Genomic DNA, 25457 nt, shown 5'->3' with positions numbered 1-25457 from the left:
TATATGCCATTTTATTTTTAAAAGTCCTTCAGAAATGATATATCCTGTTGAGAGGCGTGAAGCATATCAAGCCTCTATTATCTAAATTAAATAAAAACTACATTAACCAACAGACCTTCGTCAAACCGGGCCAAATAAATTTCCTAAGAGCAGAAAGGACTTCATGCCCTTCAGTGCAGAACCCATGGGGATATAGATGTACAGAAATTAGCCAGAACAATTACAGCCTGTTTAAGCTCTTAACCTGTGGCCACAGGATGTACTCCGGACCAGGAATGGACCAGGCCAGCGTGGCCAGAACCTGCTTCGAGGCTTTACAACTATCTTTCCATTAGCAATTGATTTTTACATCTGAAACACAAGGTGAGCTGACCCCCTGTCACCATAATCAAACCAATCAAATGACTGTAACCTGAGGCAGAACCCCGCCCCCCCCCCAAAAAAAAAAAAAGAAAAAAAAAAATTGTTCAGCCCTATACAGACAAAATGTAAGCGTAGGCCTTGTGTGTGTATGTGTGTGTGTGGACAGGATATGTAAGTGCGCATGGTGGAAAAAAAAAAAAAAAAAAAGGCTGGATCAAACTGCTAATGGACAGAGATAAACAGGGTCAGGGCTACACAAACTGCCTGAGAACGGTAGACCACAGGATTGGGGCGGGGGCGAGGGTAGGAACAGGTGATGTGTTGGCAGCCCCTGTCGCTGAGGAACATGTACTTAGATACTCAAGACCCCACGGGGCACGGGCCCAAGTAGCTCAATCCTCCTGCGCACGCTGGTGCGCGGGGCAGACAGGAGGGGGGTTTGCGAAGCGGGAGTAGCGCCACAGTGCACGACCGGCCTGACATTTATTTCCTCACATCCGCACGTCTGTTTGCTCCTCCCTCTTCTCTGTCTTTCTAAATCCTGTACATACACTTCACTGTACGTGCACATCTACCCAGTAGCTTCCTCGTGACTGCTAACCAGAGACTGTAAAAAATAACACACACGCACAGATCTTGACATGCCAGCCACAAACACGTAAATTTGATTTTTGAAAAGTCAAAGAGATAGCGATGCAAAATCCTGCTATATTAAAAAAAAGAAGCATTGCTACACGTTGCTCTTCGTTGCTAACCGATGCAGATAAGCAGACTAGCAGCCCTCCAGAGGCAACAGGACCAGTCAACCGTGTGGGCAGATAACCCATCCACCACTGAACTCCCTCACTGCTCGAATCTCTCTTTAACACTTGGGTAGATCCACTAATTCCGATACCCCTCCAACACCCCCCGCCCCTGCCCCCACCCTACCTTGGCAACACCAGCAGCCTTCACGTCACTGCCCATGACCAGGAAGACTTCTAGTCTCTCTACCGCAAGGCTGCAGACTACTGGTGTTTTCTTTTTTTTTTTCAAAAAAAAGTTTTTCCAGTTAGCATACATCAATTTTCAGGAGCAAACGGTCCTAAAATTGGAGTACTGTAGAGCCCCCGGTGAAAGAGTTCATTACCAACCCGGGCTCTAAACTAACATTTTTTTTCCAAGGAGCACATGTTCTCCTACATTGAAAAATATTGGCGCACACTAATAAATCCCAAATTAGCAAATGTGTTCCTGAATTATTTTTCCAGTTAGCACACAAATCTATTTTCAGCAGCCAATGCTCCTAAAATGGGAACACCGTAGAGAGAGCGCTGTGAAAGAGTTAAAACCAAACCAGCTTTCCCCCTCGGCCCTGTTTAAACACGTTTCCCCCCCTCTGCTGATCAGAAGGGTGGAATGGCGAGGTGGGCACCCCTAGCTTGGAAAGTGTGCGTCCGCAGTATTACGTTTCACAGCATTTGATCTGGGGCGCTGGCTCCTGGTGACGAGACAACAAATTGCACGGCGATGAGGATGAAACTAAGACGTCTCCTGCGAGAGCTGCCTGAAGGCCCCGCGGTCTCCAGGGCTATGCTCCTACGCTGCTGCCAGGCACTGGACACGCAATACTCCAGCTTGTGTCCTAAGTGGTTTCGCAGATATGCGGTATATGGGTGTGCGCATGAGTCCTTACTCAGCAGCTTAACGACGGAGCCCGAACCCTTTCAGAGCTTCTATAATCTTTCCCGTCGCAGCACAGCCTGAACAAGTCGACGAAGCCCCACCTGTTTCGTCCAACCACGCGTCAAAACACCTACTGAGAACCAGGAAAGGTCTGGAAAAAAGGTTAAGATGCGCTTGTGCCAACAAATCCACCAAAAAAAAAAAAAAAAACAGAACTAAAATATTAGATGTAATTTCAGATTACGTGAGATATCCTTACGGACGCATTCAAGTGTCGCAGAAAAAAATCTGCAAGTCCAACTTTGTCATGCAGATTTGGATTGAAACTTTTATACTGTGACAGAGAACCGACATTTTACCTCACCCCACATGGCCAGACGGCATGATCGGTGGTGGTTTACAAGTTTAAAATTAAGCCAGTGACAAGCGGGCACCACATTTACTCACCCGGATATCCTTGTAATGGAAGGCCACAATGAGAAAGAGAAGGCAACCCGTGGACAGGCTGATCATGCAAGTGATGGTAAAGGCGTAGACTGAGCTCTGTGGAATGAAAAAGGAAAATGATTAAAGCTGTCTAATGGATTTCATGTAATTTTTAACAAACCACTTTCATCTTTCTTTTACAGTTTACACGCATTTACGATACAATACAATACAACTTTATTGTCAGTTTGCACTGAAATTCATTTTGCATCCTTAGGCAGTTCCGTTCCGGAATTGAACCTGTGACCGTTAAGTTGCAAGACCAACTCCTTAGCCATTATACTACAGTTACTTTCCTTTCTTGCTTCCCCATTTTCTATTTTCCACTACCTATTTATAGAATGTGATGAGACACCCTGTACGCATGTCAATTCAGCGGTATGTTTCTCTGCAATTATGTGTTATAAATGATTAAACACTGATACGCATGAATATGCCAGAGGTGGGTAACCCGGCTTCAAAGAGTAAAAAGACTGACCATGTATTTGCACCACCAACATGCACTAAACCAGCTGATTACAATAATTAGTTCTCCTACTATGGTGAAGAGTTATGCTAATTAGAATCAGCTGGTTTAGTGCATGGTGGTGGAGCAAATACATGGTCAGTCTTTTTATGGTAAATGGTAAATGGACTGCATTTATATAGCGCTTTTATCCAAAGCGCTTTACAATTGATGCCTCTCATTCGCCAGAGCAGTTAGGGGTTAGGGGTTAGGTGTCTTGCTCAAGGACACTTCGACATGCCCAGGGCGGGGTTTGAACCGGGTTTACTCTTTGAAGCCGGGTTACCCACCTCTGGAATATGCTTACAATAGGCTTGGCATGTTGCCTTCAAATATCCCACCAAAATCCCATCCACAATATGGACACAGAAGTCACACCAAAGAAATACATTTATCCCTCAGAAAGAACAGAACAAAAACTTTTCACAGTTTGAATTGTAGTCAAACATTTGACGCAAACATCACTTTGATTAACATGTCCATACACCGATACTGTATGTTTGATGTAATGTGTGTTTTATAGCCTTTAACACTTCTAACGCAGCAATGTTATTTATTAAATTAATTCACCTGAGAAATCTTGCACTAGCCATAGATGACATATAGAGCAGTGCATTGAAATAATGTACGCATTCCTCTGTTCTGATTTTACTCTGTGAGCAGTAGATAAATATCACACAGGATTTCAAAACAAATTCTCAATTTAGACTCCTAACCCCATATAATTTGCCAAGAAATATAATTTGTTTTGTTCAAATCCCAGAGGGCTTGTTCAATAAAAATCACATCAGTTTTTTCAGCTACTGGAAGATTTTAACATCCACCGAGATGCCTTCCAGTCTGCTGCCTTCCTACCACTACTCCACTGCTTCGACCTCTCCCTACAACACTCTCCCCCAACCCACAAAGCAGGCAACCTCCTAGACCAGATCTTCCTGAGGAACTGCTCCAGCTCCAATCTCACGGTTACCCCCCTGCATACGTCTGACCATCACTTCATCTCCTTCTTCCTCCCCCTCGCTCCCCATCCTCCCTCACCTCCTCCCACCCCCACTGTCACTGTCCGCCGTAACCTCCGCTCCCTCTCACCCTCTTCTCTCGCTCCCAGAGTGACTGCTTCCCTCCCCCCTCTTCAATCATTTTCCAAGCTCCCCACTAACTCTCCATCCTCCACCCTAACTTCATCTCTCTCCTCAGCACTCGACTCCCTATTTCCTCTTGTCCCTAGCACGTTCATCCCCTCCTAGTCCATGGATGTCTGACATCCTACGCACCTCCAGGGCCAGCCTCTGCGCTGCTGAGAGGAAGTGGGGCAAATTAAACAAGACATCTGCAGAGCTACAGTTTTTTTCTTCCTTCGCGTAAGGATACAACGTAATACTAATGTAAACTCAATGCATCATAATTTTATAGTATGATGTGGTAGGCCCTGCTAGTTCATTACCATTGCAACAGTGATGTTTGATTAGACTATTTTGGAGGAAGTATACAACATTTCTGTTAAAATCAAAACAGTTGTGGTCACAAGGTTATTGATTTGATTTGGAATAACTTCATAGTCAATATTAATATTTCAAGAGTGACCCGTTGAAAATACTTTCTTATTCAGCTACAAGGCTGTCTTATATGCTAAACATGAATTTTGGTGTAATTTAAAGTAACCAGCAATTGACCAGGCCTACAGACGGAGACCTTCAATTATAACAGATTAGATGCCCACCTCGACACAAATATACAGGTGCTGATATTCACAGAAATACCATGACGTCAACGCACGCGACTGATGTTATGCAACAGGGAGATAATTTCATGTCTGTGATTTCAGTGCGCATGGTGCAGTCAAAATCATTCTAAGACTGAAAACAACGTTAGGCAATTGCATCACGCATAAGTTTTACCAAAGTGGTATTGTGTGACGTACCTTGGCAAAATATAGCGTTTTCCACAATTTCATTGTTAGCATCTGCATCATGCCTATTTTTATCCAAAGGCAATTAGTCTCCACATAAGCGTAACGTTAATCTGAAACTGCATAATATCACAGCGAATTACTTGTTTTCGTATTCAAGCTTCGTTTTGTAATATTTTCCTTTAGGGAAACGAGACATTTTAAGAAGCCGCTTTTTTGAAAGCAGTTAATTTGTTGCACCTGTGCAACCACAGGGCCGTTCAGCCGGACGCTTCGTTGTTCTCGACAGCGGATTATAAGAAAACCATTTTCTATGTAATTGCGGTGGTTTGAAAGGAGCCGCGCGTATTTATCATATAGTTCTCAACCTACTTTCAGTCGGGAGATCAAACAGTATGTGGTTTCAGTGTTGCTGTTCTGATAAATTACATGGTTGTATAAGTCACGCAATAAATATGCCAAACTGTGTAAATAGACTACTTGTGCACGAAAATATAAAGCACAGAGAATAACACGTGCAAAATCTAATAATTAAATAAATAGAAATGAGATTAAAACAGACAAACAAGTTTGCGGATGTGTTATCGGTTTACTATAGAAACACATCCTCTTGGCGAGCCCGCAGTGCTGACACGTGGTGACTCAGGAAACAGATTAGCACATAAAACGTTGTCTACTCTTGCGCTGAGTTGGTGTCATTTGAGAATAATCTATGCAGCGTCGTCAGTGAAATGAGTATCAGCAGGGCACTGTGCTACTTTTAATCACCGTAAATATGTATACAAAACGAGCTGTAACAATTCACCAAATAGTAGGGAAAGATACAGCTTGACCATAGGCAATCAGAGTGGCATGCAAGGGAATTAAAATGTGTAGAAACTGCCCTAAATAGCCAATTTTTCTTTCTGACCTAGTGTTTAAAGAGTCGGCTTTCCAAGAGACTGTTATGGCTCACTGCACTGTCACGCCAACACAATACACAGGGAGGCCATTTATCAGCAGGGAAATTAATTGACTAAATTGCCAAAGGGCCATTTTCTGAAACAGCTTCACAATTTCCAAAAAAAATATTTGGCCAAATAAAAAATCCTCCCGAAATGAATACCAATGGGCAAAATAGGAAACACATTGTTTTTGATCCAGCATGTCTCGCATCAAAGAAAGCAACAATAAAACATAAAGAAAATAAATCACAGGTGTATGGGGCTCTACTGGACAGCATTACTTTCATCAATTCAGTATAACTGAACAATATGGCACATAGACATGTAGGATTATCCAGAGGAAAGTTCACAGTGCTGCTTTCTTCTGACCTTTTTTTTTTTTTTTTAAAGCTATATGACTCTGGAAGGCTAGAATCTGGCGTCATTTAGAAATCTTGTATCTCCAGTTTGCACAGTTCTGCCGAATTGAACTGCACACCCATACGTCTTGTGCCCATAATTATTGGCATTCTCTCAGTTGTACTGAAAGGTGTTCCTCCTTCTCAGGATTATTATGAGATCAGTTAGCATGAATAACGGACAACCCTAGAGGGAGTGGGGGGACGTTTGCGATGAAAACGCACAGATCTTTCCTTGTCATGATGCAATTAAAATAATATATTTCCTGTGATGCACAGAAAACAAACTTCCCAAAACAATAATGACAAGCAGTCGCAGTTTTCCATCACACTCACGTGCTTACATTCCTACATAAATCCTATACCCTATATAAATTTATCCTATATAAATTGTGGCATACGTATTCAAAACATTTTCCCCCCATAGAATTAGCCATTTTCAGTTTTGGTAGCTGCACATCTACTCTGGGATCTAGAGATTAATTTCATTGCAAGAGGCAAATGAAGTCCTCTTCTATGCTGTGAAGACCTCATTGTTTGATATAGCACAGCATCCACAGGGGTCCCTAAAGGTAATTATCAAGTGGGCAATAAGGGCAGGATGTGCTGCTCAGTTAGACTGCTTACAGAGAAATGTAGCAGTGTTGGGTGTTCCAGCGCTGATGAAAAGGGCAAATCATTCTAAACATTACTTACAACAAACCACAAATAGTGTCGAACCGTATGTCATGTTGTAGTAATTGCAATGAATCATGCGTTGAATCATTACAGTCACCCACAAATCTGTGCCAAGGGCCATACACGCGTTCCTATCATTCATCACATGTTGATAAAGGTAATGACGGCAATGTCGCTCGTAGTGTTATGGTGGTTGGAGACATACAAACAAAATAGGCAGAAAACACACCTGCAATCCAGGGTCCCCAAACCTGGCCCCGAGGGGCCACTGGGCATGCTGGGTTTGTTTGTGGCTCGGTGCATAATTTATCAATTAAAGCAGCTAATTACACAGTTAACTCACTTCACCCGGTCAGAACTGAGTGCTGATTTTTAGGTGAAAAGAAAAACCAGCAGAACCTGTGGCTCTCCATGTCCTGGGTTGTTGACCCCTACTTTAAGCCATTACTGGTTCCAAACCTGTTTTCCCAATTTTATCAAGGATTAGCAGCAAGGTGATTTTTAATTAATGCTTTCACATTACATAATGATCTTTTCATTAAAAAATTGTAATTATAAAAAAGACACTAGATTACATTTCATCATTTTGAAACCAACAGATCTGTGTTCATTTTTAACTGTTTACTCTTTGATTTATAAACAATTGATTCATTTTTTCCTTCACAAATGCAGTTTGGTAGATTATTTTTGGTCATCACTAAACTTTCCAAATTGTGTTGGTAAATCTTGGGGGGGGGATTTTGTTCCTGCTTCCACTCACTTCGGTGAGTACACAGAGTACTGTATATCACACTTCTCCTTTGGACAATATTAATGGTCCTTTGATTTTCTGATTTCTATTTTGTTTTGTTTGGATTTTACAGTAAGTCTCAGACTGCATGACTGTGTGACAATTTCCCGTTCTCCTTTGTTTTGGCAAATTAAAGTTTTTCAGTATAAAAAGCTGAGGCAGGCAGTCAATGGTATAGTTGTTTTATCTGAAAAGAGTGTATGCAACGGATACCAGCAACAATATCATCATCACTGAAATGCAGTGGTTTTGTAAATATACACCGCAAACTGACATTCCCTCTTTCTGTACAGATTATTATACTTATTATACTTGGTTATTGTGTGTTCCATCCTTGTACACAGTAAAATGTCCAGTGTTAATTCAACTCAGTGTACATTTGAGTCCAACAGGCACCATATGTTCTCTGTCAGAGTTTATTTATAATTGGACATTTTACTGTGAATGATTTTGACTCTCCATTCCAAATCCATGTTTTGCTTTCTAATTCTGACCATACTTTATAATATATTCATATTAACTGTTCTACTGTTTGCAAGCATTAAGGCATAAAATTATATCAGACATTTTTTTTTCCCAATGATCAACCATTTTTCCAATGATCAAACAGAATATTACTTCTATGACTGCTGTTGGTATTTTGTGCAATACCACATGTCACAAGTATGCAAACCCTCAAGTGGCATGAATTCACCTGTGATACCAGTCGTGTTTCGCTTTCAACTAATGTTCGCCAAGTGCATTCTCTAATTCAGGGGTCTGCAACCTTTTTTTTGTTTTCACCTGAAAATCAACAACCAATTCAGACCCACAGCACCAGGTGAGGTGAGTTACTTTACTTTAATGAAGCAGTTAATGAGGCAATTTACAACAAATCCAGCAGGCCCAGTGACTGCCCAGTTGTAGAGTTCCACTCTTGTTCTACGTTGTATGAATAGAACACATGTACCCAGTTGGTTCCATGAACTAGGGCTGACTTAGAGTGTTTCAAAATTCTTTCCTTTTCTCCACATATTTCAACATATGATGCAGACACCATCCTTAAACACACATATGGTAAATGGTAAAAGGTAAAAACACATATTTAACAGCGCAGTCTATTGTGGGAGGGTTTTGCTCTGTTTGTCCTGAGGGTGTACACCCCAGGCTTCGGTCAGACACTTGTGTCTCTTGTCTTCCAGGCATGCAGTTTAACCACCCTTTTGTGTCACTATCTAAGAATGTAGGATTGGCTTATATTGTTCACCATACAGTTCAGAATGTCCTCTAAACCAGATTTAGTGGCACTTATATTATGTAAATGCATTGTAGATTAACAATGAGCCACAGGTTATGCTGATGACTTGAACTCTTATAATTACCTCATCATTTTCTTATACAGCTAGAAATGTGAAATGAACATTCATATTTATAATTATACCCTATTGCTAGCAAGTTGTAGCATGTGGAAGCATGTAATCATGTCTGTTCATCTTGTTAATAAACACACGTCAAAAGTGACACCTTGAATTTTCTCATGAAGCCAACATCGAGACATTTAGTTGTCCCTTGACAAGGTAGGTAGTAATCAGCCAATTGTGCCCCAACTACATTCCCTAAACATTTACATTTACATCAAGTTGGTCAGTTTTGAAGCGGATTTGTCTCAGTAAAATGGATGCTACAAGTCATACTTGGAATGCTTAAATCATTTCCAGAGCATTTTTTCCCCAAAATAATTGACCTTTACATACCGGTAGATATATGACGGGGCAGAGTTCCGTATGTAGAATCATTAGTAGAATCCCAAGCAGCGCGATGCCCAGTGCCCATGCACAGAGTCGCTTCTTGTCCTCCAGTAAAAACTTTCTGTCTCTTAGTCTATAGAGGTTGTCTCCTTCAATCGGTAAAAATCGTTTACCCAGTGGAGATAACGGCACAGTGATCTCGGTTGTATCACCCCCGTTACGATTACTCGAACAGTCGCAATTTTTGCCGTCTGCTTTGGAGTTGGGGTGCAGGTTGCGGGCGGTCATCTCCATAGCGTGCGAGTGCGAGTGCGGGTTACCCTTCAGCTGGTTCTTTGCAGTCGCCGCCTTCTGCTGCTTCGTCCTCTCCTTGTCCTCCATCAGCACCGACCGTACTCTTCCCCCCGTTGCGGGCAGGCATAGCACGGCAAATGAACTCTTCCCCACCTTCACTTCCTCTTCGCCAGTCATGAAAGAAGCGGAGCTGGTCGACCAACTGTACTGCTGGACTGAAAACCACGAGTAAACTTGCGCACGGCGCGCGCACTGTCACTAGTTTACTACGCGCGCACAGTACTTATTTGCGTTGCCATAAGAGCGAGAATGTGCCAGTGCACAGAAGTTACTCCCTGTTGTGTCCCTCCTTTACGCATCACGGAAACACTCAGAAAAATATTGTGCTGCCTGATGTACTTAAATTACAGGAAGTTTTTTTTAGTTTCTGTCTTTCCGCCTGTTGTTTTTCGGTTTAGATGCTTCTAACTTGCCACCTGCAGATTGATTGTCTGCACTTTTTAAAATTTATTTTAAAATTTTAATACATTTAATATTTTATGTCATCACATTGACAGTCATACAAAGATAAATTTATAAAAATTCTAAAAATGCTCACTAGTCATTTGTGTTTTGCTTGACGTTACTGGCTGCGCTCAAATATTTGGTTACACCGTGGAGCAATTACCCCTATATGCATAATTGAATGCACTAATCCTATATCTGACTATTCTTTCAACAATGCCGTAATCAGGTACTGGTTGGGGACTGTTTTCAGTGGCGTTGACCCTTACCGCTCGCTACTCTCCGAGAGCAGCACCGATAAATTATCAAAACGAAAACTTGACCATGACCTGCTGGGCACTGAGCCAGAGATCCGTGCCGCTGACTGTGGTTTAGGGACCAGGGAGGTTTAAAACTGAACTGTTGTTTCCCCAATGATACCATGGCCTTGGTGCGTATCAATTTTAAAAGAGAATCCAGTGTGTGTTGATAAGAGCTCCTTGATAACGGGAAACAAAACACGTCTGTCTCAGGTTCTCTTGCGCAAAAATGACCAATACGAAGAGCTGCTGAGCTCCAACTCCAGTCACATTCAGCATAAAGGTGCCTCTAGTGGAGAGGAAGTGGAATGCATCTACATACTGTACATATGCCAGAGACATTTCCAGAGACTATTCATGGACCGTGTGTGCTTCAGTGTTGTACTTCAGTAGCAGGTTTCACTTTTTCCGTATTTGTATCAAGGAGCCACTGAGCTTAGAACTTTTGTACATTTATATCAATGAAAAGTGTGGATTTGCTGTGTCCAGCACACTGCCATAATCCGACAAGGCAAAGTTCTGATGTTTTTTTGTTGTTTTGAAATTGGAATCCACAATTCCTTTATTATAAAATCCAATACAGAATACACAGAAGACTTTACTGCATAAATGTTATACTTATACTTCAACTTAAATCTTTATAAATCTAAAAAAAAAAGTCCTACAGTATCAGCAATCAAGAGGGCTCATTTTAATTGCACAGAATTTCACTTGGATGCATTGGCTTTCTCGGTCGAGCAGGGTAGTTACCAGTGCTTTTGAAATTCCCATGCTTTCGAATAACGCCTCATTGTCAATACAATGACTGGACCGATGCCAAGCCCTTTAAAATTCCACAAGCAAATTGAAACTCAGGACACCGCATTACGCACACACACAGCAATCTATAAATAATTTATTTTTTGAAAATTGAATCATGTGCAACTACCTTGAACTATAAATGTGACTGCCCAAACGCTCACACCTTGCTCTTTTCACCTGAATTTCTTAACTTTCAACTGTCTGGCAAAACAGGATCACCCTCGATTATGTACTACAAGACAAGTCACTGCTGGCAGCAAGAAGCCCACCTCACCCCCCACCCCTCAAAACCACCACAGGTTAGTGCTTCTGGAGGAAGTGAAGAGGAATTACGTCCTGACCTTGGTTTGTGTGACGCGTTGACCCCACGCGGATCCTTCCGGAAAGGCTTCCTCTGTAAGGGCTGCTGACGGCAGCCACTGGAAATCTCATGCCATTTAAAAAAACACTACCAACAACAACAACAACAAAAAAAACCTGTTTTCAACATATTTATCTTTCTTATAGAGGTCATGAGCTCAGAGGATTCACAAACATAAAACTGAAGGGGGCCAGACTATAAACTTGACCTCAGATTGAGACACAAATGCAGACAAAAAAAAAAAAGCAACGGGGATTGTAGCTCAAGTTTCCTTGTGTGGTACAAAGCCTTAAAAACAAAACAAATTTTTTTTGTTTTGAGCCAAATCATCTGCCGACAGAAGAGAACAAATGTATTATTTCATATGGTTGTGTGCCTTTCCCTGTCAAGAATTACCCAAAGCAATATTCACTTCCAGTCACTTCCTGGATAGCACAATGGAGAGCCATTCCAAACACAGTGGCAGTTCCCTTTACAGAAGAGCACAGAGGAGACATTTCACTTGCTTCTGCATACAAATGAGTTGCAGGAATGGAAAATGCAGTCATAAGAAAACAACAGCGACTACCTTTTTTTCCAGTTGTGCTTCTTTTTAAGGAATTCATGCCCATTGTATAAAAATAGATGTTACATATCAAGACAAATTAGTGGTGTGAAACAGCTGTACATAGTGAATAAGCAAGTGGCAATAATCAAACTCAGCTGCTATGAGTCACAACAATTAATAAAATGTGCAGTACAAACAGGCAGAAAGAAAAATAAAAACGGTGACATACTACTTAAAAATCTGCATGGTATGAGCACCAAGAAAAAAATTTTTTTTATTACAGTTCATGATGATTGAAAGCGCAGTTAATCATCAGCGCAGCTTTAAAAATCAGTGAGAACCACAGTGCAGCATTGCAAATTTGTTTCAAATTGCATTATTTTTTACAAAGCAGTGTGTTCATTGCATCACATTCACCGCTTAGGAGACATTAGAAGACTGTATAAAAATAGAAATAAAAAATGATAAATTTGTACATAATTGGAATAGCCATGTGGCAAAATCACCACACACAATTACTTCCCTGATGTACACACACAGCAGTGACTGTTAAAGATATACAAATACATGAAATATATTAAAAAACATTCTGCACAGAAAATAAAAATAAATACACAACACAACTGTAGAAATAAGAGAGAAAAAATCAATAAGTTAAAAACATGGCTTTTTTGGCTGTGACCACAATGCCCCCTGTAGGTGATCAAATAAATTACAACACCCAACTAAAAGCTTGTTACACAATTTGGTATACAAGATGGGCTTTGTACAAAATGCTGGTTCAGGGTAGATATATAAGCTCACTATTTTATCTAAAATGCATATAAAAGCAATATTGACACAGCTGGAAATCACATTACATAGGAATCATTGTTTTGTGCAGTGGTTGTGCTAGTCCAGTTCGGCAGATCAACATACTTCCACCTATTTTTTTTGCAGCAGGGAAGAGGTAATATTCGGACACAAGTCCGCTATGAAGGAATTAACACAAGCAGACAGACTCACGTGTTATAAGGCTGGTAGTCAGATTTCAGCTGAGATGGAATAACAGTTTGACAGAGCAATGCCACTCCTGGGGGTCATGCATCACCAAGTGCACACTTGGTGATGCATCAGATTAAAAACTATTTTTATGGAGAAGCATCCGACCCAATGCTCTCCAAAACAATTAACTGCATTTGTTTACAAAATGAGATTTGGTAAAATATCGATGGTGTTTCCCCTAAAAGTAGCACCACAGGGTGCCGAGAAGAAGAGAGGTCCAGCTCTTCCCAGGCATGGCTGGCTTAGCCCTTCACTGCCCCCCAGGGCTGAAGGGAGGCCTGGGGCATGATGAACTGCGGGGGCGGGTTTGGAAGAACGTAGTACCCCAGGATGGGGGTTGCGGGAGGGGGACACACTGTGGAGAGGAACACCGGGCCCTTCTTCTTGTACTGGGGCCACATGGGAGCCGGGTAGTAATAGTACTGGAGGCTGGGGACCTGGGAAACAAACACACAGCAAGTTAAGAGCTGAGTTAAAAACACACTTCCTTAAAAACGCATTTGGTCGGCAGTTTCTTGTTTCTGTATTTATCTTTTTATTTTTTGCTTTACTTTTTTCCACTTATTTTTATTCTTGCTTAGTTAGCTGTTTTTGTTTTCACGCACGCTTATTGTGAAACACTGTGGGCTGCAATTCACTGTATAGCAATATGTCGCTGACCAAAGCACAAACTTACATGCACTTGTGGTCAGAGATGGCCGAGATGTGCTCATACCAGAAAAAAGCACAAGATGCATGTCATATCTATTGCATATTATTTATGTCCTGCATTGTATCCTACTGTTGCTCATAGTACTTTGTTAACTGTTGACAGTAAATGTGAAGCAATGCACTGTGATGTAATTGAGCTAGCTGGTGCAACACACCTGTGGTTCTTCACGTACCAAGAAGAAAAAAAAAAGGTATCTTCTAAAAGTGTAACCTTTCTAAAAATCAGTTTCTTCATTGGGGGGGTGGGGGTGAGGATTATCTAAAGCACATTACAGTAACCACAAATCAAATATTTTATTCGGCAAGTAGACCAAACACCGCTGTTCTGTAGGGAACGACGTGCGCAAACTGTAAACCAAACCCTGAACCACGACTAAAACCAGCAGACCCTGCGACCTCTCCAGGACCAGGGTTAGAGAGCCCTGCTCTCCAGGAGTAACGGTGGACTTACGTGCTTCCTCTAATGACCCCTCCTGAACCGACCATGGTTATGTTTTACTCCGCAGGTGCCCTACGTGCCGGTTATTCTTTCTTTGTTCGTGTTGCTTACCTGCGCCTTCTTGCCGCCTTTACGAGAGTCTTTGGACTCCCTGGGTTCCCGGAGTCTGGGCTTCATGGCGATGACGAAAGGAGCGGCTCCCTCCTGCTTCGCACTCGTCCGTTCCTCTTTTTTCATCCCTCCCTCGCCGCCGCCGCCGCCGCCGCTGTCGTCTCCCTCTTTCCCTTCCTCCTCGGCGTCGCTGGAGGCTGCGGAGCCGCAGTCGGAGGAGCTGGCGGAGTGATAGTCGGAGGTGTCCGGGTTCCCCGCGCCTCCCTCGCCGTCTCTCAGAGGCTCCACCCCCTCCTCCTCCTCCTCCTCCTGCGCGGTGCGCTCTTTAAAACGAGCGACCGTGAAGTATCGGCAGCCCTCCCCCTTCCTGCGCGATTAAACGGAAGAGAGCTCAGTTTTTCGCGGATTCTCCCAGTAAGAAGCGCGCACCAAGAAAGGGCGCCAAGGAACCTGCGTATGAATTCGACCACAATTAACACAGAAAATTATCCCCCGACACAGGCTTTTGCTTGCGGTCACGGCCTTCCCTGCGCAGCAAAGACATTTTCGCATTTGTGACTGGAGTGCCCCGGAACCTCAGATAACCCCCTGGAGAGTCGCTCAGGACAGCGACCTTCACCTCCCCCCTTTACTGGCTATTCGTCGTTCCCTTTCTCCCCCAGTTGTTGATTTGCTTTCCCTTACTTCCGAAGAGTAACCTTCAGAGACTTCCAGTCCCAGGGACACTGTGGTATATTTTTTTTGTGCGCCTCGCAAGCGCACGCACTCACACACGCACGCACGCACGCACGCACGCGCGCACATATTCCCCATTCTGTTCTCCGACTTCCCCACCCCCAACCCCCTCTGTCCAGACATGCAGTGCATTAGCTGGCTGGGGGAGCGGCCAGACAGGCGCCGTCAACGGTGTGAACAGGGGCATTGCTCCCTCTCTGTCTGGTGAGCATGACAAACACACACCCACGCACACACACACACGCACACACACATATACACATACACATACACACACACACACACGTACATGCACACACACACACACATATACACATATACACACACACACGCACACAGGCGCTCACCTCGCGCACACATCCAGGGGGTCGATCCAGAGCGTGAGCTCGTGGGGCAGGGCCAGTTCAGACGGCTTCAGGCCGCTCTCCGCACAGGCCTTCAGCACTGGCTCATCGCACGGCCCCCTCCTGTCTATCCGGATACACCTGGAGGGAGGGGAGATGCAACACACCGTGAGTCACAGAACGAGTCACAGAGCGGGTCACAGTGTGAGTCACAGAACGAGTCACAGAGCGGGTCACAGTGTGAGTCACAGCGCTCCAGGGCCCAGGTGCACAGGGCATCTCTCACAGTGCTTCAGAGTAGCCCACTGTCCATATCCCAGCCTTATCCATCATGAGCCAAAAAGGATATACCAGGTCTAGACAGGAGGGGAGAGCAGTTTTTTGAGCCCACAATTCACCCACGCCTAATAATCTAATAGCTCTATACACTGATGAAGGCTTAACCATAGATCAAACCACAGAAAAGTGCTTCATATAGGGACACAAGGGTAGTCTTAAACTTATGTTCCAAACTTGCATTAAAAAAAACGTCAATTAAAAAACGACACGGCTAATTAATAATTAATATCAAGCAGAATCAGGAATGAAATCCATAAACAGAAATGGCTCTCCTATCAGACAATCCCTGGGCTTGTCTGAGAAGCAGACACCTACTATAAGATAAGTTAAAATCAAAGTACAGACAGAATTATTATTATTATTTTTTTTTTTTTTACCCCCAAAGTAGCAGAGGTGGTTTATCGCTCTGTGATGAAAAACGAAAGAGGCTCAGGCGTGCCTTGCTCTGCCTCGGCTCGCACCCTGTTCCGTTCTGCAGGGTTACCTGAAAGCCTGGCCCTTGCTGGGGTTGTCGGGGTACCAGTGGCGGGCGTACTTCTCGCAGAGCAAGTCCTTCAGCTTCTCCGCGAAGCGCCTGGCCCTCGTCTCGTCCACGCCGCCGCGCTCGTGGGCGAGGCGCCTGAGGAACTCCACTCCGGCGTTCACCTCTCTCTTCATTTCACCCTAAGGGGGGGAGGGGGGGGGGCAAACACGCCCATCAAAAACCTGCGAACAACGTAGACCAAAGTGGGAGATTTCCCCAAAGTGCGCGGACAACCGTTTCTTTGCTTTAAATTTGCATTTTTGGAACGGTCTGTTCAGTGTACGGAACTTTCTAGACTAGTTGCTCCAACTTGTGTTCCTTCACCGGTCTCTTTTCAACTGACGTGCCTGTGATTTACCTGTGAACTGGCTTTCATCACACTGCGCGCTTTATTTCCCCAATACATGTAATGAACTTTCAGGTCTTTTGTAGCATGGAAGAAATATGTGCTACATTACAAAACAACGGCTTTCATGGGCAGCGATGGCCTTTTTTGACAGCCTACTGCAGTGATACCGGTATAGTTTTGGCATGTGAAATGGGACGAAATTTTCAGTAAAGTCAAATGCGATGCAAATCTGCAGCAAAAGCAGTCCTCTGCTTGAACATTGACAGTCGATATGCAAACCGCTTCTGACAGAACAGGAGAAACATTTCCACTGATTGCGATTTAACACAAGCCAACAACGGAGCACAGTGAGTGTGTTGCACACAACAGGACCTAAACCTGTGTGAAAACCTCCACTCAGATGGATAACTCAGTGAGAAACTGTACACTACAAGACAGCAAAACTCTTGTTAAAACGGTTTATTCATGGTAAGGGTTAGGCCTACTTATCACACAAATATACCCATTAGAGAGACACACCCGGGCTGTTATCAAGTTATTTCCTCTCAAACAGAGGTGCGGTCTGTTATTATGTATATGGACCAATGACACAGCACACATATGAAAGAAAATCAGAGAACTGCCATTACTGAATCGTACTAGAATAACCATACGAAAAGAGGCTGGTATTTTGCAAGATTTTGCAACACAGCAAAAATTTGACAAAAAAAAAAAAAACCCAGCCCACAGCTGTAAACCTCTTCCTGGAAGTGACACACTGTTTTTCACTGGTTTGCTTGTTGACCAAATTAAAGCAGCGGCTGCATAACTCAACTAACCAACAAACTAAAATAAGCTGCCGATATCATTGCCAGTTGTCTCCTTACATCTGCAGCTACATTTACTGTATACAAAAGCAATGTCTTTTAAATGTTCCACGTAAACCTTCAAGTTGTATCTCAGTTTCACCCATTCATTTAAAAAATCCACACATTTACAAAACTGATATTATTGCAAAAATCTATGCTTAATCTATGCATCTAGGCTTAAAATGTGATTCTATTTACATTCACCTGTGTAAAGTATTTTTACGTTTTAGATCCCCTTGTGTACAGTATAGCTAGTTTTATAGCTAGTTTTAAGACAGCAAAGACCAGGCACAGCGTGTACTGTTAATCAGGTATGAAAACTGTTCTTGTTATTGAACTGCTGCTGCTGCAAAAAGAAAGGCCTAGGTCTATTACGCCTAGGATAATACGGTGAGAACTTTTAAGGTAAAATTAACAAGTGACACGAATCGGCTTTTTGCAGTCTCACTTTATTTTCATAAAGTTTGATAACACGTTTGAAAACAAAGTAACAGCACGTTTCAAGGCAAGACACTGATAAGCTGCATAGTTAAATCCATGAAAATGAACTATGCGTGACGTCAAAACTACGACCCATCTTTCGCACGGCAGGGGGAAATAGGTAACAAAGACTTGTCTCACATTAGGCTACTCTTGAATGTATAGCCCACATTTTTATACACCGATGGCTTAATATTTAAACCACATCGTTCTTGCGTTTAGGCCTACTAACAGGCATGATTTTAATGCCTACCATGATTATTATCACTCTCACTCAAGCCATCAAAAACAGTGGTTTGGGAAAGGTGATGACAGCTGCTGAAACGGTAGACACCTGAGTCATCACTCACAGACACTGACTCAAACAAAGACTGTACCCTTTCGATTTCATCTAAGCACTGGAATGTCAGTCAGCCACTGTGTTGTGATATTATATCTGGTTCAGAAAAAAACCTCTCGTACTTTTTAAGAACAGTGGTATCAGTTTAAAGGTTATGGGGAGGGTTATTTCCATATGCACCGGCCACGCAAAACAAGCGCTTCGGTTCTGTTGGATCGTACACGCTCTTATCTACTTCGGTAGCTAGGCTAATTAAATATCGCTTTGGTTAACTTCTGAGATAGCATGCGACAGATGAACACATGCGCGCACGATAAAGCGTTCCAGAAGATCTTAGCTAAATTCATTCGTCTAGAAAGTCAACTGAAAGTTTTGCCAAGTTATATTAGTGTAATAGGTACTACCAAACCGTGCAAAACGGTGACATTTAGCAAAATGTGTTTCCGTTAATCAGATAACAAGTGAAGCCGATGTGTTTATTATCAGTGTACATATCAAGAATAATAAACTAAAAGTTCATACGGCTATACTGACAAAGAAGTGATGAGAGTTGAAAATACCATGTAAATACGGAAATCATAACTCCCTACACATCATGTAACGTTTAACTGGCTAACGTAACGGTTGTCATCATCTATGCTGCAGTGTACCAAGTAGCTGGGGAAAATACTTTTAAATAGCATGTCCATAGAGAGTGTGCTGTACAGCTAGCCTAACCTCGTTGATTTTTCTTATGGTCAATTTCATGGAATTTCCACATGGTTACTCGGGCCGAGGGGGGTTCACATATACTGAAATCCACTGTCCATCACTTTCCGCGTCGAGTTCATCCACCTGATTTATCAGTATTCTATTTTTCTTAACTGTCACGTTTACAACAATGTCTTCGACAATTTCTTAGACAAAGAATGATATATGAGCCACCGCGTAATCCTTTCGTGGGCATCGAACGTGTTACAAAAACTTCACTTCAGCACGTTACTACTACTGAATTTCGATCCCATAAGTTTACGATAGCTAGCTAACTAAAGTTAGACCAATTCAATAAGTTATAACGTTAGAAAAACTCATTCATTCATCCTCTGTAACAACTATAGCATCTGTGTGTTGAACTTACCAGGTAGAGCTCTCCGCTTGTTCTGAAAATCCACTATGATTGATGATGTCTGGTTGTAATGTAAACTCGCGCTTTCCTGATTTTCTAATTTTCACCTGTTTGGTTATAGCTCCCTCGCTGTATGAGCTGCTTCCTTGTTCTGTGTAGTCAACTGTCTTCGTTATCGTAGCATTGTGTACAAGACTTATGCGGGAAACGTATTATTACCGTCAGTGATTGAACGTATGACTCACTTCCTTATTCAGCTTCATGAGCAACACCAGAACCCCACGCTTACTATGGTGTAGTGATGATTTGTCTCAGCCCAAATATGGCAAACTCCCGGCTGGGACAGTCGGTTACCGTAATATGACTATGCAATGTGCAGTTTATTTTTACTTTACAGGATACAACTATTTACAATATTGCTTACGACGCACCACGTTTCTTTTTAGCACTTGGTCTACCTTTTCGTAGGCCGGTGTGTTATTTTCGTACAGTACGCCAAATTGCCAAGTCGTTCCACAATTTGGTTGCTGTTTAATACATCGCTCTTATTTTAGTACTTACGGTAACTTGAATTCTGGGGTGTGGCGTGTTAGCCTTGTTGTAAAAGTAACGTGGAAGCTTGATACTTTGATGCAATCTTAAGCAATCACGGGTTTATGCCTTTCCAGTCGAATTTGTTGCATCGTTTAACCGTGCGGACCGAAAAGGCTGTATAACCGAGTTTTTTTTGGTTTCTGTTTTTTTTTTTAACTCTGTTGAATGGGATAATTTACATCTGGCATTGGTAAAAACTGCATGCAGGTTGATATACTTAAGTTTACAACAACCTCAATTGGTTTACTCGAGGAGAAATGTATGTACCTGATTTTACATATAGGCCTAGTCAGCTTTACGGTCTTAGAGGGCTTTCTTAATTGGGAGCCCAGGTTTACTTCAAGGCGTTATGCTGGAAATCGTCACAAGTGTTAACAAACCGCAAGGGGATTTTCCAATATCAACTGAAAAATAGTTAAGTTGCCCGTGAAACTAATCAGAGTAATGACCAGAAAATTCCCTGTTTGTTTCGTGGGCTTTTTATCTTCAGTGTTGTCGTTCTTAAGCCAGTTCAATTGGATTCAGGTCAGGTGATTGACTTGGCCAGTCAAGAACATATTGCACCTTTTGGCCCTGAAAAATTCCTTGATTACTTTCGCAGTATGTTTGGGGTCACCTTAAAATTGAAGTAACAATCAAAACCAGAGGCTGCAGGTAACCTCAGAGGCTTCCCAGCCCTTTGAAACACTAAAAACCCATAGAGATTTAGAATTTATGTGCATAGTTTGAAGATTATATGAGCTTCAGATGAAGCAGAATGTCTAAAAAGGTAATCCATGCCGAGCAACACAAGTACAAAAAGTTAAATGCTCTTCCGAATTATACTGTAGGATAGAGAGAATTATGAAACATTCATGATAAAAAAGGCTGTTTATGGATGGCAAACATTAAGGGGTGTGGCCATTAAAGTGTAGGTGGCAAAACTTACTCCTTCGCAATGTCAGTTTCCAGAGCAACGTGAGACAACTAACAGCTCCAATAAGACCAAGTAGTCAGTGCACAAATTACAGGTGCATCTGTCACAAAAAAATTACTAAAAAATTATGAAATGTGGCCAGCTGAATGTTGTTGAAAATTATAACAACATATTCCAAATAAAAACGAACTGCTTCGGCAAAGAGGAATTGTGATCGAAAGTCAAAGCTCACAGGGACACACAGATGCAGATGATTAACAGGATAGTTATGAACCCCCCCCAACAAAAGAAAGAATCTGGCCTGAAACATGACCGCAGACTTGAATCTACGCCTTCGTGAACCTGCCTCAACAAAAGTGGTATGCCGTGAGCTTGGCGAAGCTGGTATTTATGGCGAGGCTGCCATTCAGAAACCATTTGTGTCCAAGGCTAATGCACAAAGGCGCATTACCTGGTGTATAGGGCATTAGACCTGGACCACTGAGCAGTGGAAAAAAATGTCATATGATCTGATGAGCTCTCTTTTGATTTTTTCCCCCTTTCGTCTAAATGGCTTTACGTTTAGAGAAAGCCAAAGGGAGCCTGCAACCCACAATCTCTGTTGCCAACTAAGAATCCCCTCAGACACGTGAAACAGCAGACGTATTTGGTTTAACTGTAGTCTCGGTGAGCCGACTACAAAATAACGTTTTAAGCTTTCCTCTGTGCTAACAGTTGTACGTAGGAGGAGGCTGCAAATGCGGAAACTAAAGCTTCTTTCCGCCAGTACTGTGGTTCTGTACAGAACGCTGTCTATTTTGCTAGACGCGGACGTCCCCGGCCCGTGTAGCCTACAAAGGTACAATTGTGTATCTCGTGATGGCACTACTTTGTAGGCGAGTGACTACGGGGTGCTGAGTTCTGTGTGTATGTTAGGACTGTAAAACTGCTCGGAATGCAGTGGTTTAGAGTCAAAGAAGAATGCCAGGTTAAAGGGAATGCAATTTATTATGCAGTATGTTCAACGATGGCAGTATACTTTGGTGCACTGCAAAATATAAGTAGTGAAATGGCTGTACACAAATGGCACCCAGGAGGTCATATTGACAAGTTTTATCCCATGATGTGCCCACAATCCAAAATGATAACACCCCTCAAACACAAACTCAAGAGTAGTTTCATGAACACCAGGATAAAGTTAAATGCCTTCCACCAGCTCTAAACATCAAACAACCATTATAAGTTGTTCTGGAGTGCAGAGTGTGAATATGGTTTCCACCTCCTTCACCCCATAGACCTAAAGGCTTTCCTTCGTCAAGAATGGTCCAGTACCTCACTACACTAAGTTCAGAACTTGTAGTACAGCATTCCAAGAAGGCTCAAAGCTGTTCTGAAGATTAAAGGGTGGCTATACTCCTTAGTGGTTCATTCTTATCCATATGCTATTAGGTGTTACCGTTGTTCTGTTCAGTCCCTATATGTGTTGCATTTATTAACACTATCGCCAACAAGTTTCATTAGCCAATGACAATTAACTATTTTAGGTGGAAAAATACAGGTGGCACCTGGGGTAGCCAATCAAATATCACATTTCAGAGTGCTATTGCTAGGCTGAAGCAGAAAAAGGCCAATCCTAGTCGCTAAAATTGGCGTTGCCCAAATATAATGCAGTTTTTACTGAATCCTGTACGGATACTGAAATCTGTGCCTTTCTGTGCTCCATGTCAGTTCTGTGCTGTAGATATCCATATCCGTGCCTCTCTGGTTTGCTGATTTACATCCCGTGGCAACAGTCGAGGCTACTCAAATGCTGCTACTGTAAATGTGACACGTTTACATGTGAAGCAAAAATAGTAAAACACATCACGTTGTCAAGCCTTCCTCTTTTAAATATTTCATCGGGCGGTGAGAATTTGTTTCAGTTCCTGTCCGCTCACGGCTGTTAACACTTTGATGTTAACAAAACCCATGGCTACAGAGTGTTCACAGTCTCACCTCAAGAGTCAGTTAATGTGGTGTTTTTGGTCTGCCAAGGTTTCTAGAATTCACATTCTCAGTGAGATATAATAATAATAATAATAATAATAATGCATTTATTTTATATAGCGCTTTTCATGAACTCAAAGACGCTTTACAATAGGTGGTACATACATACATATATACATACATACATTGAAACATACAATTCAGAGAAGGAAAAAAATAAAATAAAAAAAATGTGGCCGTTCTTTTTCGTTTCTGGGTCATGCGTGTCGTGTAAGTGTATACGTCTCAGTAGTGTGTGTGCCTATTAAAGTCCTCTGAGTTAGTAATGCTCATGAAAAAACAAATAAACAATTTGAGTACAATGTCTATAGTAAGTTAGCTGCCTTTAGGTTACTGTAGCATTATATTGTTTGTGTTTTTAAAAATCGAGAGTTCTATCTATATATCATATATTATCATATTGGGACCATATGTACTCTGTAAGAGTAGATTTAACGCTGAACATTTGACTGTGCAACGACGTCAGGCACTTGCAAGCGTTTGTAAGAATCATCCAAGAGACGTATGCACTTCCTCCAGGTGTCACTTGCTCTCTCCGTGTAGTACTGTGTGAAATGCATGAGTGTGGAATAGTTTCTGGCTTGCTGGCAGCTGAAATGTAGGCTAGCTGCAGCTGAACTGCATGCACTGCTGATGTGCAGATGGCATAGAAGCGACTCGTAGATTTGTGATTCCAAACTGGGGAGAAAATTTTAAAAAGGGGGGCAGGGAAGGGGATTGTCTTAAGAATGAATGCTTTGTTTGCTTCTAAGCTCAGAAGTTGACACCAAGGAACAGGTTTACTCCAGTGATACTGGAAATTAAGAAGGGATTCCTGTTGATTTTACCTACCAGCTATGGCTCGATTAACCTGTCCAGCTAAAAACTCTACCTGTGTTGAATATGTCTTTCCCCATGTTATTTCAATTATTCTGCTGGGTTAAGCAAATAAAGCCTATAGGCAATTTGTAAAAATTTTTAAGAATTACATGTTTCTGTAATTTAGCATTTATTGACACAGTTCATTTCCCAAGGTAATCGTATCATAACAGTTAGCCCAAAGATAGTATTAATTTTCATGTATCGAAAGCATTTGCTGCCAAAGAAGCCCAGTAAGCAGAGCATTAATACCTTGCTTGCATTGCTCTATGCTTTACCCATGGCTACTGACCATATTTCCTTATTTTTAAGGTGGAGGATGCAATTTGCAGATGAACCAGCAGAGGGCAGACATGTATTCTTTTCCATATTGTCTGTTCTCTCTTTTTCCTCATTCCCTCCTTCTGTTCAAGTTTCTGTCACTCTTTCCCATCGCCTAATGTCCGCATTCCCAGCCTTCCCTCCAACACCCACCACTCTTTTCTCATTCAAATTCAGAAGTAGCTGTACTACCATGACAAGGTGACGTCAGTTTTACCCGGGCTGTCCAGACGACAGTGACTTAGAACAGTGTTGTTTTTTTCTCATATCCCCTCTTCCCAGTCAAATCACAGTCTGTCCCAGATGCCAAGTCAAGAGGAAATGATCGCAGCTTGCATGTGTGCGTGTGTGTGTGTGTGAGAGAGAGAGAGAGAGAGAGAAGGGAGAAGAGCAAAAAGCCATTCAATGGTCACTCTAGTCCATAGACAGTATGTGTGCCGAGCGTGGATACTCTCCCTCGGTCCCTGGAGGAGAAGGTGTAAGAATGTTTGTTTGCGAGTTGGGGGGTGGGGGGTTAGGGGGGGTGGGTTCACACCTGGGATTTTTCTTTTGGGACCAAGGTATTCAGTTTTCAGTTAAACATAAGAAGAATGTGTCTTTTTTACTTTTTGTTTGGGCAAGCTAAACTGAGCATATGGCTCACAAGGAGCAACAAAATTTCAAAACAGGTAGTCCACAATTTTAGTGAGCATGCTGAAGGGGGTTATCTCTGAGGTTTGAGTATGCATACTACAGACTGAATAACACTATTGTTTTATATGTTTATATCGGGGGCAACACACACTGCAAAAAAAAAAGTTATTTTTTCATCTTTTGAAGTTGTTGGTTTGATACTATATGTATTGACAAGTTTTTAGGTTGTTTTATTTTTATTCTAGTATAATGAATTGGCTACGATGTGCTAATAAAGGGGTGTCAATGTCAAGTCTGTCTCTCTCTCTCTCAGTCCAATAAAAGTTATTATACGGTCACAACTGAGGTAAAAATTATATTCATCTATCCGTGTGCGTGCGTGGGATAAGTGGTTTCATGAGTGCCTTTAATTCTGAAGCTCAGTTTGGTTGCTTGAGAACGATAATCATTCCTCCTGTGTAGAAGAAGACG

The 25457-nt window shown here is 42.2% G+C and overlaps 2 protein-coding genes across 5 annotated transcripts in view; both read right to left on the bottom strand.

The window, feature by feature from the left end:
* kcnn4 (potassium intermediate/small conductance calcium-activated channel, subfamily N, member 4) overlaps window positions 1-10146 on the bottom strand; it is a 33572-nt gene extending 23426 nt beyond the window's left edge. Inside the window, exons 1-2 of one of the 4 annotated variants that reach the window (XM_064300395.1) lie at window positions 9472-10146; window positions 2476-2571 (exon numbers count right to left, since the gene is read on the bottom strand). In XM_064300395.1, the coding sequence (XP_064156465.1) occupies window positions 2476-2571; window positions 9472-9936 (561 nt within the window). In that variant the 5' untranslated portion in view covers window positions 9937-10146. Of the gene's footprint in view, window positions 1-2475; window positions 2572-4940; window positions 5347-7177; window positions 7330-9471 lie in introns of those variants that run through there. The other 3 variants (XM_064300386.1, XM_064300410.1, XM_064300403.1) reach the window with 3 other exon arrangements.
* Window positions 10147-11840: 1694 nt separating this feature from the next.
* On the bottom strand, window positions 11841-19950 carry si:dkey-79d12.5 (maternal B9.15 protein). The gene is made up of 5 exons (XM_064300603.1): window positions 19652-19950; window positions 16479-16657; window positions 15659-15796; window positions 14577-14943; window positions 11841-13752 (listed from the first exon to the last, which is right to left on the bottom strand). The coding sequence occupies exons 2-5, from the start codon at window positions 16649-16651 to the stop codon at window positions 13558-13560; spliced, it is 873 nt and encodes a 290-aa protein (XP_064156673.1). The 5' UTR covers window positions 16652-16657; window positions 19652-19950; the 3' UTR covers window positions 11841-13557.
* Window positions 19951-25457: the final 5507 nt, after the last annotated feature.

Source organism: Anguilla rostrata, chromosome 1, assembly GCF_018555375.3.
Source record: "Anguilla rostrata isolate EN2019 chromosome 1, ASM1855537v3, whole genome shotgun sequence".
Lineage (NCBI taxonomy): Eukaryota > Metazoa > Chordata > Actinopteri > Anguilliformes > Anguillidae > Anguilla > Anguilla rostrata.
This window is presented reverse-complemented; position numbering and strand designations above follow the sequence as displayed.